This window comes from Apostichopus japonicus, chromosome 10 (assembly GCF_037975245.1).
Source record: "Apostichopus japonicus isolate 1M-3 chromosome 10, ASM3797524v1, whole genome shotgun sequence".
Taxonomy (NCBI): domain Eukaryota; kingdom Metazoa; phylum Echinodermata; class Holothuroidea; order Aspidochirotida; family Stichopodidae; genus Apostichopus; species Apostichopus japonicus.
In genome coordinates, this window is record NC_092570.1 from 4,347,841 (window position 1) to 4,360,120 (window position 12,280).

Below are 12,280 nucleotides of genomic sequence, written 5' to 3' on the forward strand. Positions count from 1 at the left end.
TAAATTCTATTGCAGAATATGTTACTAACTAACCTTTGCAGAATTGTTTGTGTGTGTGTGTGCGTATACTTGTCATGTGTGTGGGGGGGGGGGGGGTGGATTGGCATTCAAAATTATGTGATTTTATCGAACACCAGGTTCTTAATCTTAAACATTTTTAGATTTTAAACAAATGTTTGATTTTTCGTTCATTGGTTAAAAAATTTAAATTATTTGAAATTCATTACCAAATAAACTAAATTTTACAAAAGCAGATTTAAGGGGGGCATAGCCCATATTTAAAATTACGATTGTAGTCAAGCTTTGAGGCTGCAATGTTCCACACAGAATATACTGACGTTCACTATATATAAGTAAAAGGGAGTGCAAACTGCCAAGCTTGACTGTATAAATATCACACTGCAGAACAATGCCATTATAGAACAGAGCAAATATTAAAATAATACAGAAGCGTATAAGTGCCATGAAAGTAAAGATTAATAATTAAGTAAATAATAAGTAAAGAATAATCAGTCTGTCAGACTGTCATAGAAGACGTCTATACTAATGCACGTGTCTTCCCCTGTTTCTTACTTACAAAGAAATGTTGTTCATTCAAAATCGTAGATATCATAGGAAAAAAAAAAACCTTTATCTTTATTTCAAAATTTGCTGGTCTAGTTTCCCTTTCATTTTGCCTTTCTTCCCTTTCTTTTTTTTAATATATTTTTTATATATAATTAGGCCTAGTTATAATCATGAAAACTCTGTAAAGTATTCAATTTTCATCGTACAAACTTAGGCATTCTCGTGTAAATAGTTAATATATTATTGCCGTATTAGAAATGTTAAATAAATAATGGTTATTGGTAATAAATTAATCACTGCTATATATGGCACCAATGGGCTTTAGTAGTATAGTTGTATATGCCGTCACGTAAATGAAGTCTATCGATGATTCAGTAGCTCAGTAACACACGTGTACAAGAGTATTTTTTATGATGTTGCGTCGTTTTTCATAAAAATAAAAAAAATTGTTTAATAATAAACGGTTCGGCATTGGCAGGCTAAAAGTCTGCTGCTTGGTATACACAGCCATACAAGAGACTTTAGAGAGAAAAAAAAATAGTGAAAAAAAAAAATAATAATACAAATTTTTAAAAAAGAGGGAAATTTGAAGTCTTACAATAGTTTTGGAGATCGATACGTTGCTATCAAGTTCTACGTGAACCATTTTGTTCTTTGTCGCGATCATACCTGAACGATTTTTTTTTTTTTACAAATTCATTTCTATTACTTCTACGCTTTGTGACTTTCAAGCTGTGTAAATGATCCAGAGTCATTCTGTGAACAACTTTAAAAATGAAGTTTTCTGCAATCATCGCTTTCTTCTTACGTCATAGAAGAGGGAGGCAAACATTCCTTCTGACTAGCTTCTCAATCTGTTTGACGGTCTATATTTTTGGCTGTTTATTGGTTATGAGAAAGATCAACTCACAAGATGGTGCACTTTCGATGCTTTTAGGGATAAAATCAAACATAGCTGCAAGGAATATTTTTCAAGCAGCTAAGACAGTTCACGGAATGGAGGGGCAATTGCCCAATCCACCTTTGGTAAAGGCAAATGGTTTGCTTAATACAACACAAGACTCTAAGATTGAGGAAAAGAGGTAAGTAACATATATATTATTGTTTTTTATTCCACTGTATGGTTCCAGTATGTCTCCATACGCAATACTTACTTGCACAACCCGTGGAGATGAAAGAATTTCAGAATGGCGATTTTATCAATCGTGAACATATAACTAAGTTCCAAACCGTAGACCGAGAAGTTCTGTGTGTTTTATATAGTCGGGAGATTCTAAAAGTATAAGGTATGTGATCCTGAGATCATTGAATCCAACTTTATGTAGGAGGAGGGGCTTGGGATCCTCGCCCAGAAGAACACAACATTTTAGACATGATAAGCTGCATTCTGCATGAGGCACATAAATGAGATCTTTAAGTAGGTCTATTATCTTTTTTTGTGAGTGGGGGGGGGGGAGTATACACCCTGACAACCCCGGATCCTATACGGGCAGCTACGTGTAGTAATGACAAATGCGTAAAACAAGGCGTAAAGGCGTTGAAGGGGTGGGTAGGGTGGGGTGCAGAAGGGGTTATGAACTTATATGCCACCATGGCTATATGCATGTTAAGTTTGCCGAGTTACACGGGCGACGGTGTATTGACCTGAATGATTGGTCGAAGTTACGAATCTGTGATAGGAATTGACCCTTAATTGAACCGTTTGACGCAAAGGTAACGAGCATAAGGGGGGGGGGGCGAGGGGGGGGGGTTAGCCGTGAGGTATCACGAACACTGCATAATACATCAGTCACAATTGTTACAAACGCAATTTGAGGTTAGCTTTATATGTTTTCTTCTTTCCTTCTTTTTTTCTCTCTTTAGAAAGATTAAGCCTTGGAAACAGTTCCTGGATGAGATATCGGTAGATGAAATGTATTCATCCTCCTCAGACTACATGCCTGACTTGTTGAACTATTTGAGCACGGCCAAAATAGTCAATGTCACTATTTTCAAAGGTGGCACGCAGGTTAAATTGCTACTAGTGTTCGAAGATGGTAACACAGCAATTGCTAAACCAATGAGGTAAAAATTTCACATGTTCGTAATTTTCTTCTCTGGCAAAGAAGTTAAAACAACGAGTAAAATTACCAAATGGTAGTTATTATATTCCCGTGGGCGCCCCATGCATCAAAGTTATAAAAAATCACTTTATTTATGTGCACTACTAGGCTCATATCAGTGAAATTGTTACCTATATATATACCGTTGGTAAATCTATATATAGAATACGTTTCTAGTACACATCATTGTATACACCGTAAAAATCAGTTCCTTTCGTTTGTGATATTATTATATGCAATTGATACTGGCTTCATATATTTACATTGTGTCAGCTAAATAATTATTAATGACGCTACATAAATAAAAGGCTGGTACGTTACTAATTAATCACATTTGCAGAGCCATATTTTAAAGGACTCTGATGACATGTTGTATGGAGTTATTCTGTCCCTTTTTTTGGGGGGGGGGGGGGGGTGATCAACAATGTCAACATAACTCTTATTTTTGGAAAACGATTATTTCTTCTTTTTTGTCATAGGGTATCTCTTCTTTTTATATTATACTGCACCATTTGCGTACTATCGTCATGTCTATAAGTGATAAATTAATGGAAGTACGATCGATGATTGAGGTGGGGGAGGGGTGGGGGTTGTGGAAGGGGGTGAGATGAAGTGATATATATATAGAATATACAAAAGTTTTTGTGTGTGCGTGTGCACTTGTTTTGTATTCTGACCGAGGACTTGAACAAAAGAATTCCAGGTCCTCGGTTGTGATTTCTAAAGAATCACCATGTCCTCGAAAGAATTCTATTGTTATGGGGTATTATTAAGGTTTGGGTACGTGGGTTTGAACAATGGAAAAAAACATGGGGTCGTCGGTCTGACTGTAAAATACAACCTGAGTGTTTGCGTGTGTGTGTAAAAATATACCTGTTTTTTAACTAAACGCGTATACACGTATAGCTCCAAATGTTTCAAGAGCAAATAACGTATAATTAAGCGAATTAAAATTCATGAAAACCAAGAAAAAGTTATAGATGACTTTTGTTTCAATATTAAAAACAGAAATCCAAGAGATATGTACTGGGCCAACAACAAAAGTCAACCTTTCTGGTACGACCCGGAAAGACACACAGCTGAAATCGCATCATTCCATCTAGACAGGTGAGCATGAATTTGAAATCGGGTAATGTGATTAGAATTAGGATATACAATGAAAATGAAAATATTCGGAATCTACGCCCTCACTACTATCAGGGGCGTATCCAGGGGGGCGCAACAGGCTCGCGCCCCCCTATTGGCCGTCACCAAAAAAAAAAGTTTAGAAAAAAAAAATTGATGACGACCTTTATGTGAGATGTCGGTGATCGCTCAACCCCCCCCCCCCCCCCCCGTATGCTTTATTTTTTGTTTGCCAAAAAAGGTTCTGGCGAAGTTCGGCGGCATAATAGTTTTAGAAACATAGATGGTAATTGTGTTTGTATTATCGCGTAGCACAGGGCGTGTATAAGGCCTCTGGGCTGCCTGAGGGAAGCCCATAATAGCTCCGTGCGTAACACGTGAGGTTACTCTATCGAGGCAAAAATTTTCCACCCCTCCCCTTAGACCCATCCCCCAGGACGGCGATCATTCATGCTTGACGCCCCCCTACTGGATGGATACGCCCCTGACTATAACCCACAGCAGTGAATGAAGTTTTATTCTAGCCTTTTCAATAGATTAGTCCCTGAAGCAATAGAAGAGAAATGATTTCACTGGTAGGTAGGTTTCAAATAAATATTTTCTATTTCTTCTAAGAAAGAAAAACACTTAAACGATAGCCATAATACATCATTTTCACACACAGAATATTGAATTACAGAAGAGTACCTCCGTGTGCTGGACGGAGAGTCAGTTTCTCCAAGGATATTATAAATAAAACCAATGATGATGGAATTTTACACACTTTAAGAAAACGAGGTAAGACTAGTTCTTATCTATACTTTAATTTGTAGCGGCTTCTTTTTCAAATTCTTTGAACAACCAAATATGTTTCAACGATGATTTTTTTTTTGGAATAGAGTGCCGGATTAACATTATTACTAAACACAGCCCGTAAATAGACAGATGCATGGTATATATATATTCATTTTCTGGAAGTGTTTCAAGGATGCCACATATAGAAACTTGTCTCGTTCACATATTTCGACAAGTTGCACACTACACGTTTTTTTCGCCATCAAACATTCATCAACAGAAACTAACAATAGTATGCTAAGTTTGTTGAAGACAAGTGATATTTCACTTCTTTGGCTTTCTCATTTGCATATAAGAATCCGGCTAAAATGAGTTGACATCGTGTCGTCACTTCTGTACGGTGGCTCAATAGTGACATATAGGAAAAAAAATAAGTGTCCCAAATCTCAACATTTTGACTTTTTTATCTCAAAATTTAGACTTTATATCTCAATATTTGACTTTTTTATCTCGAAGTTTTGTTTCTTTCCTATGACCCTATTAAGCCACCATACTTCTGATAAATGTACCTTAGTATGAAAATTCACATATAGTTATCTAGATAGGCCATAACACCATTACTTAATTCGGTCACAAACCCAACTATCAACTTTAGCTGCGATATGTGATAAGTATCATAGTGATTAATACCCGCTCCTACCCCCACCCCACCCCACCCCACCCCATCCAAAGAGCAGATAATTAGTGACATCTAAGTTGTTTTACCAATTATATATCTTTTATTCGCATGCGTTTTTTGTATTCAAAAGTACACATATTTATATTTATTTCGATTTTTTTTCATAGATGGAAATGACTGTTTCTTCGGAACTTGCCCATTTTGTGATGAAGATCACATGATTTGTTCAAAAGATGACGTCATGGAACTATCCGTATGCCAGCAGATTCCTGGCAAAATTTATGATCATGCTCACCCTTGGAGTCAAGGAATTAAAGAATCTAAAGTGTAAGAAATTAAGAACTTGAATCCCTACCTTTCTCCCTCAATGGACTGGACTTAAATTAGCATAATTGACATGCATCCTTTCAAGATGCAAGGCACATACATGTATATATATATATATATATATATATATATATATATATATATATATATATATATATATATATATTTGCACAAAATCAGCAATAAAGTTTATCGATTCAGACTATAAATATACATATATATATATTTATTCGTTTTCTAACAGATGGAAAAATAAAAACGTCTGTCCAACGGTGCTCTCCGTAAGTTATATATAATCATTAATTACATGCATGTTATCCACTCATCAACTTTTTGTTATCGCTATCTCGTATTGGTTGGATTTTGACCAATTTTGCCCCTTGTTTTGCATAATGTTTCATTTTTTTGGGATGGGGGGGGGGTATTGTAAATCTTCCTTTCGTGATAAAGAATAATTCGCAGGTTCACAATATGGGCTATAATATTGAAGTTAAGTGTATCTACTTTGATCGAAATTGATATTCATTTCATCTTTTATGAAACCACTTTTTCTCCTTCCGTTAAAGAATCACAGAATGAACACCACTAGATTTTTCTTAGATACTATGGAACTGGCCCTTTTCGATTACCTCATTGGTAAGCTATTCCTATTAACAATTTCCTTATCTTCGATTTCGTTGTTTTCATATTGCAGGTATTATAGGATGTATGATAACCTTGTTATGTATCATCTTGCCAAACTATATATGATGCTATGGGAGATAGACACGCTTTCTTCGTATTGTCCCACGAGAGAGTTTTATATCTTTTATTCAACTCTATTGGAACTATTGTATATGCATATTAAGGGACAGATTTAAATACTTTTAATTAAGTTTATCACCAAGTGCCCACCTTCACCTGTTCATCATCCCTGATTCACTCCTCTGGACATTGTGCGAAATGATTCATAAATTGCAAGGATTGCGCAAAGCGCGTCCCTCAAATTACATTAGCGCATGTCCTTGGGCCTCCGCTGATTACATTTGACATAAATTTTGTACACTGGATATAGACCATGTGCTTCTTGCCTCCTAACAAACATTCCCGCTACCACCAAGGCGAACCCACCCCACCCCACCCACATTAACCCCATCCCACATATAAAAACCTTCAATTTCTTCGATGAATTTTGTTTATTTCTTGTCCTTATAGTGAACTACGACCGTCACCACATAGCGTACTTAGGTCATGTTGATATCAAACGAAGCTTCGCTGCTATCATTGATAACGGCAAAGGCTTTGCAAATCCATTCACAGATGACGTCACCTTTCTAGCTCCAATTTATCAATGTTGTCGGTAAGTATATCAGGACGGTATCCTCGAGTCTCAGAGACACAAAATAAATGCAAAAAGTATGTTTGATTTATTATTATTGTTATTATAATTATTATTATTATTATTATTATCATCATTATTATCATTATTATTATCATTATTATCATTATTATTATTATTATTATTATTATTATTATTATTATTATTATTATTATTATTATTATTATTATTATTATTATTATTATTATTATTATTATTATTATTATTATTATTATTATTATTATTATTATTATTATTATAATAATTATGATGATGATGATGATGATGATGATGATGATGATGATGATGATGATGATGATGATGATGATGATGATGATGATGATGATGATGATGATGATGATGATGATGATGATGATGATGATGATGATGATGATGATGATGATGATGATGATGATGATGATGATGATGATGATGATGATGATGATGATGATGATGATGATGATGATGATGATGATGATGATGATGATTATTATGATTATTGGTTATTAGTATTATATTTAATATTATTATAAAACCGTTTACCTGTAATTGCATGTTTTTATGCATGTATATGCTGTGACTCTTATTTAACACAAAAGTAGACAGTGCGCTAGTGTAGTATGCTTGTATTATGCTTATTACCGGGAAGTGGGAATATGTTCAATTCAGTAGAAAAGCAATATGCCATTAATGATATGTATTTCTCAATTTTGTCGTTAGCATCGTGCAACTTATAAATTCATGAATCAACTTATGAATAATTTGCTACCAGTTTATGAAGGTTTAAATGATAGTTTTTACATTAACTAATATGACTCAATATATTTGCACTAAAAGCCGATTTTTTTGGTCTTAGATCAGAAGTTGGTATGAAAAAGGGAAAAATTAAATACATTAATGTTGACATTAATTGATGATTTTTGTTATCCCATAACTTGTTCCATGGTTTGGTCTTTTAACAAATTGTTATGATTCTTGTACAGTTGTATTGTTTCATTTTTTACTTCATAATTGTTATTATCATTCAATTGTTCCTTTAATAGGTTTCGGAATTCGACTTATCAGCATGTTCTCGGGCTTAGCAAGAATAATAACACACTGGGTGAATTGATGAAACGTTCTTTATCTCAGGATCCATTGGCTCCCATACTAACCGAACCATTCTTTGCAACTTTGGATAGAAGACTCTCACAGTTTTATTACGTCATGTCCAAGTGTCTAGAATCTCACGTACCAGATACTGTATTGGCCGAGAAATAACATAACCAAATAAAGTTCCATATACAGTCAATCCATGTAAAGAGATAAATGGACAGGTTTCTGAATGCATACACTCTGCGCAGTAAATTCAATGCCTATATAATGATGGACTACTGCTATGAGAGCGTGGTGGCCAATTGGTTAAGGCGTCGGACTCGTGATCCAATGATTGCTGGTTCGATTCCTGCCTAGTTCTTTACGTTGTGTCCTTGGGCAAGATGCTTTATCTCACAAGGGTTAAATGGGTACATGTGAGGTAACTTGTCATTGGGCGCAGTATATATGACTGCTGCCGACTGAAGGGATTATCTCTGGGACGTTATCTTTGACCAGGGGTAATATAACGTATGTAAAGCGCTTTGAGGCTTATCGCTGGTATAGAGCGCTATATAAGAGTAAATATTATTATGCATATAATTGGGCCAAAGGGCCCAAGTTCGAATTTCGATATGGGGAAGGCAAGAGATAATTTATTTGTAATACATGCAAATGCAGTATCAATACAACTAATGAAAAGCAAAGAATTTTGTTTTTACCTGGCTCAATATAGCTTGCCTAAAATGCAAATTACATATAAAGACTGGCATTTGTAAATGTACGCATGCGCCAAGTTTCTGCATGGTAACCCATACAAATCGTTTCGCGGCCAGAGGTATAGTTTGCATGAAGTTTACATCTTGACAAATATAGTCATCTGGATTGAAATATGATCAAAGAGATTTTTTTGGTCAAAGACCGATAGATTTGCACAGCCTGTTTGGCATTTGCAGTATCAATTTAGTGATATTACTCTTGAAAGTGACTTTTAACTGATCATTATGTAAATAGAACGAGTTGCCAGGTGCATTAACCCACTGATTAATCATCATCTGTCAATACATAAGAACATATTCAGGTGTGAAGAGTCTACTGATACTATTATGATCAATCATGTTTTTAGCCAAAACCGACCATCAAGTACCAGAGTACTGACGTCAAGCTGACGTCACGATTTAGCTAGAGAAAATGTTTGCCTTTCAAGGTTACTGTATTCCTCGGTTAAAATATGGCAATTGAGTTTAATATCTTTCGTTGTTGTTATAATATTTCAGGTATATCATAGCACAATTACAGTAATATTCATTCGCTGGAGCACAAAAAAAAGGCCTAAATTACATAACAGGCTAACACATGCAAGCTACTTGTTTTGGTATATTTCCCGTCTGTATCATTATATTTATGCTTTGATGTTAAACAGCATAAATCAAAGTATACAGATGGCGTAACAAAAGGAGGATTGAATATGATTTGCAGTATTGTAGAAATTCTTGAGTTAAATGTTGATTTTACTCCGAGCAAGCAGTCGGAAGGGTTGGGGCTCAGTATGCGTAACTTGCTCTTCTTTTTGCACAAAATCTAATCGATCATGGCATGGAGATTTGCAGGTATACCATTATAGACCAAGCCATCGGCATTCATGCTGTGCGTAGAACATGTCAGTGAAACCTTCTATCTACGCTTTATTTAGGGAGGCTTGGAAAGTGACGAAAGTTGTATGGTTTGAATGTCTTTCAACTCTACTTAAATTTTTTCCCGTCATTTCTCCATAAAAAGGCATGAACATCTTAAGAAAAGGGAATTTTGTAACTACAAAATGGAGAACGGGTGGTACTTTTCGTTAGCAAAAAAGGGCAACCGTTGATATGTATAAAAAGGTGCAGTTTCGATGTTTTTCGCAACATTGGGAAAGAAGGGTTTGGGAATTGTATTCCCCGAGACTACGGCTCCGCCACCCCTGACATACAATCTGAATATGAAATAATAATCTCGAATTAGACAACTTTTTTTATTGTATTACTTTATTATTGTCTTAAATTATTGCTGTTTAAGTAAACTTAATTTCTTTTCATCCTATTTCGAGTCAATGTTTTCTTGATGTGATTTGTAAAATTTTGAAGCTCACATGCAGAAGCTCAGCAACTGCCGCTGGGGAGGAGGAAGGGGGGGGGGCAAGGTGTATTTGGCCTACCTGAAACAATAAGTCACAGTCATATATAATGTTCTATATTAAATATATTTTACGTATAACCGAAACAAAATCGAAAGTATATAAAAAATGTAACAAAAATCGGGAAAATTAACTGAATAAACACAATAAGAAATGATAAGAATGTTAGCACTTTTTTCCATTTCTAAGCATCGACTTCTTAGCCCTCATTGAAAAATAATTTACTGACCCCTCCCACCCCCCCCCCCCAATCCATTTGGTTTATCTATTCTTTTTTTTCCGGTCGTCCGCAACTCCCACCGTTGTACATCTCGTCATGCTACCAAACAAAACATGTTATTTTTTATACTTTTTTATGAATACACCGTCTTCTCCTATTTGATTTCCTCCTCCCCATGCCCCTCCCCTTTCCCCTCCCCTTACCCCTCCCCTTCCCAGTCTCAACGTCTCAAGTCTCAACGTTGTTAGACCGTGCATCTAGCTCAAGATGTAGGGAAAATAGTCTTAGTCGAAGGGCAATGGCAGGGGTAGATATTAGGGATACTGTTTATAAAAAAAAATCACCCAGGAAAGAACCTGGGCACGAAAACCAAACTACCGAACGACTAAACCGCTCTCAACCCCAGTGCCCTTGCATCGAGACTGTGACTGAGTGATCATCGTCAGGTGTGTATCACGATTCCCATCGAAAGGAAACAGATACTACACATGATTTTAGCCAAAAGGCCGAGTAGATATCCCTTTTATTATGAAAAGTCACCCAGGAAAGAACCTGGGCACGAAAACCAAACTACCGAACGACTGATCCGCTCTCAATCCCAGTCCCCTTGTATCGAGACTGTGACTGTGTGATCATCGTCGGGTGTGTATCACCATTCCACTCGAAAGGGAACAGATACTACACATGATCTAAGCCAAAAGGCCGAGTAGCAGGCGCGTAGCCAAGGGGGGCGAAGGGGGCAGCCACCCCCCCCCCCACCCTTGAGCATTTAAAAAAAATTAAATGTTTTTATGATATCGCTAGTATTTTCAAAAAAGAAAATGCTAAGATGCAACTTACAAGGCCTGGGAAGTGCCATTTCCAGCGATCTGGGAGGCATTAATAGCCAAAATTTTCTTGTACGCTTCGCGCCAACTCATGGTGGCGCTACGCTTATATAGTTTGCAATACCGAATCTACAGTTTCGCCCCTCCCTTGGCAAATTCCTGGCTACGCGCCTGCCGAGTACATATTATGGATCTGTTATATCCCTGTCTAACATATATGTACTAAAAGGATTGAACTTAAGAGAGAATTGGTGATATAGCATAGTAGAACAAAACCTTGTATAAGATACAAAAATGCCTGATAAATTTGGAGGTCTTTTGAACAGTCGACAACATATCAAAACTAAATTTGTGTGAAAAGACATCTCTTGACCAAGGTATTAAAGACCCGCTGCCCATATGCTGTTTCAATGGACCATAATCTCATTATTTCACTGTATCGCCGTATAATTATTCAAATGATCAGACGTGGCATAAAATCTATAGCGCCATCTATTTCGTTCGCACGGTTGTCAAACCTATAAATATAAAACAAATGCTCAAAAAATGTGCATAAACATAAGGACATATATTGCATATGTGGCAATAACAGTGTCTAGTTCTGGAATCACCAAAGAAACTTCGATTCGAGGCTTCAATTATCTTTGTTTCCAAACGCAAACCTGTAGTTTTTCACAAGCTTTACCTTGTCTAAGTACCTAAATGTGAGATATACCGTACATGATACACAACCAGGTCACAAGACATCATCAGGGAGCTATGTAGAGGTATTATAGCTGATAAAATGAAGATCAGTGGCGGATAGTCCGTACAGTCAGGGGCGGATGCCCCCCCCCCCCCCCTGAAGGACTCAAATGGACTGGTGGCGCCCTTTTGAGCTTTTTACCACTTTTTACTTATTCGCAATTATTGACTGTTTTATTGTGCTCTCATCTACCTATTGACATTTGTCACAATTTGTTGGTGTAATTTTGTGACAAAATGCGCTAACGGCTATTTATTCCATGTTTATCTGCAAATTAGCAAGGCCCGGAAAGGGTCATTTCCAGAGATCT

At 36.3% G+C, this 12,280-nt stretch overlaps 1 protein-coding gene across 1 annotated transcript; it reads left to right on the forward strand.

The window, feature by feature from the left end:
• The first annotated feature begins 979 nt into the window (after positions 1-979).
• On the forward strand, positions 980-10,323 carry LOC139975200 (glycosaminoglycan xylosylkinase-like). The gene is made up of 9 exons (XM_071982894.1): positions 980-1,649; positions 2,431-2,631; positions 3,678-3,776; positions 4,459-4,571; positions 5,415-5,574; positions 5,819-5,855; positions 6,141-6,210; positions 6,769-6,913; positions 7,975-10,323. The coding sequence occupies exons 1-9, from the start codon at positions 1,342-1,344 to the stop codon at positions 8,189-8,191; spliced, it is 1,350 nt and encodes a 449-aa protein (XP_071838995.1). The 5' UTR covers positions 980-1,341; the 3' UTR covers positions 8,192-10,323.
• The last annotated feature ends 1,957 nt before the right edge of the window (positions 10,324-12,280 follow it).